General features: G+C 49.8%; 1 protein-coding gene across 1 annotated transcript; it reads left to right on the plus strand.

Moving 5' to 3' along the window:
- Positions 1–509: 509 nt before the first annotated feature.
- RPRML (reprimo like) lies at positions 510–1,918 on the plus strand. Its single transcript, XM_058820716.1, has one exon. It carries the CDS (start codon positions 834–836, stop codon positions 1,167–1,169), a length of 336 nt encoding a protein of 111 aa, XP_058676699.1. The 5' UTR covers positions 510–833; the 3' UTR covers positions 1,170–1,918.
- Positions 1,919–2,239: the final 321 nt, after the last annotated feature.

Consider the following 2,239-nt stretch of genomic DNA (forward strand, 5'->3'; position numbering starts at 1 on the left):
GCTGGATAGGACCTCACTGCTCGGAGAAGGAGTGGGTGGCACAGAGCAGCAAGAGGAGATCGGTGACAGCAACGCTGACCTGAGGCTTACAGGAGCCTTCGGGGGAACAGGGACCTGCCAGCAGTCCGGGATGAACATTCACCATGCAGGATGCTTTTGGGAGCAGGTGGGAGGGCTGGAGGGAGGGATGAGCTGGGTACCACCCTGCAGGGCCTTAGGGGTGGGTCAGCCCCCACCTGGGGGTGGCACAGGGGTGGGGGTGGCAGGGCAGAGATGGATGTGCAGCATGGGAAAGGGGTGGGCAGCAGGGTGAACATGAGGGGGAGGAAGGCGGGCCTGGGGGGAGGCTGGAAGGGGGTGGAGTTGCTGTTTTTTCTTTGAGCACAGTGAAGACTTTAGCTTGTAACTTGCATTTGTGGAGCTCCCAGCCGGCAGACACCAGCTCTCCTTGCAGCGGGAGAAACGCCGGGATCTGGCAGCACTGCTTCACTGTTTGGGGGCAGGTTGGGAGGGCAGGGGGCATGGGGTGGTCCCCGGCTGCCATCCTCTCCCCCAAATCCCTTTCTCCTTTTCTCTGCCTCTCCTTTTGCTTGTCTGGGGGCTCGTGCTAATGCTCTGCCACGAGAGATCTGGGATCCAGACCTCTGTCAGCTGCACGGACCGGCTTCCCACATGCTCACAGCCTTGAGGAAGTTCCCTCTCCATCCCGGGCACTGAGAGAGGAAGCACAGGAGGTTGCTTGGAGCTGCTGAACTCTGGCTTGTGAAGGGTGGACAGGGGGATAACAAGCTTCCCTTTTACCTTTCCTGAAGATTTGGGGTCACACATAGACCATGAATGGATCCTTTTTCAACCAGACTCTCCTGGAGCAGGCAGCTGACCCCAACAGGACTCAGAGCTTGGGGATGCTCCTGGCCTGCTGCAATGGGACCAGCGCGGTGCTGGCGACGGATGCTGGCTCCTTGGTCCTGGCACCCGATGAGAGGAGCCTTTTCATCACAAGGGTGGTGCAGATTGCTGTCCTCTGCGTCCTCTCCTTGACTGTGATGTTTGGTGTCTTCTTTTTGGGCTGCAACCTGCTCATCAAGTCAGAGAGCATGATTAACTTTCTGGTGAAAGACCGAAGACCTTCCAAGGACGTGGGCGCTGCAATCATGGGACTTTACTGAAGCCACCGGGGTCTTGTAGGCAAGTGAACTGTATGGACCTGATGTTGAGATGCACATTCCCATGTGTTTGGGGCAACTGGGTGGAGTGAGAAGTGAGGGAGGGGTCTTTTAGTCTGTCTGTGTCCATGGGAAAGCAAATTTGTTTTTCCCAGTCAACAAAACGTGGTGGCAAATGGGAAAACCACCCTAGAGCTGTGTGAAGCACAATAAATGACCAGCATTGTGTTGCACGCAGAAATGGTTTAAGTTTTGCATGAAACTTGCAGAAACAGTGATAGTGTGGAGATCTGGACTCCTTACTGCTGTTACCTTGGATACCGCTACCTGGGATTTAGGGCTAAAAAAAAGGCAAATAAGTCGTTACAAAAAGAAAACAAAAGAACAAACTAATGGGACAGCAAAATACAGGGCACAGACCTCATCTTTGAGAGGGGCAGAGGAAGGGAAGTGTGGGTCATAGAACAAAGTCTGCATGTTAAAAAATGTCAGTCTGTTGTGTTTGGACCTTGAGCATGCATATTCTGGTAGTTTTGTAACAGGGAAAGCATGTTGTTCCATATTTTCCTGACCTATCCTGTTAAATAAACTGGTACCTTCTTCTTTTGCTCTATGGTGGAGGAAGAAAAGAACATGGATAAATATAAACCCCTTTCCACCCTTAAAACAAAAGCATGCTTGTTTTTGTACATACTAGCCTCTTTTTCCAAGTGCTACGTTGTTACAGTCTTTGAGGTTTTGTAATTTTTGAAAACTGGTGAACATTCAGGAAAAAAACAACCTGCTTCAAAAGAATTTTGTGCTGTCTTTATTACTTCTCTGTGTGTGTGTAGTTCAGGAATTTCAATCTTAGTTCTAGGTATAGTCATCTCACCTTGAAGTGAAGTGTAATTAGAGGTATTTCTTTAAAGCAGAAACAACTATCATTTTTTGCAGACAAGTATCACTTTCCACAAGCAAATGAATTCATCAAGAACTGTGTATTCCAGGCTTGTGTTGAATACCTGCACAGTGCTGAAACACAGACTCATAAAAATGCTCTGAGTGCCTCTTGCCAAGCAAGATTTCAGCCT

Source organism: Ammospiza caudacuta, chromosome 27 (assembly GCF_027887145.1).
Source record: "Ammospiza caudacuta isolate bAmmCau1 chromosome 27, bAmmCau1.pri, whole genome shotgun sequence".
Lineage (NCBI taxonomy): Eukaryota > Metazoa > Chordata > Aves > Passeriformes > Passerellidae > Ammospiza > Ammospiza caudacuta.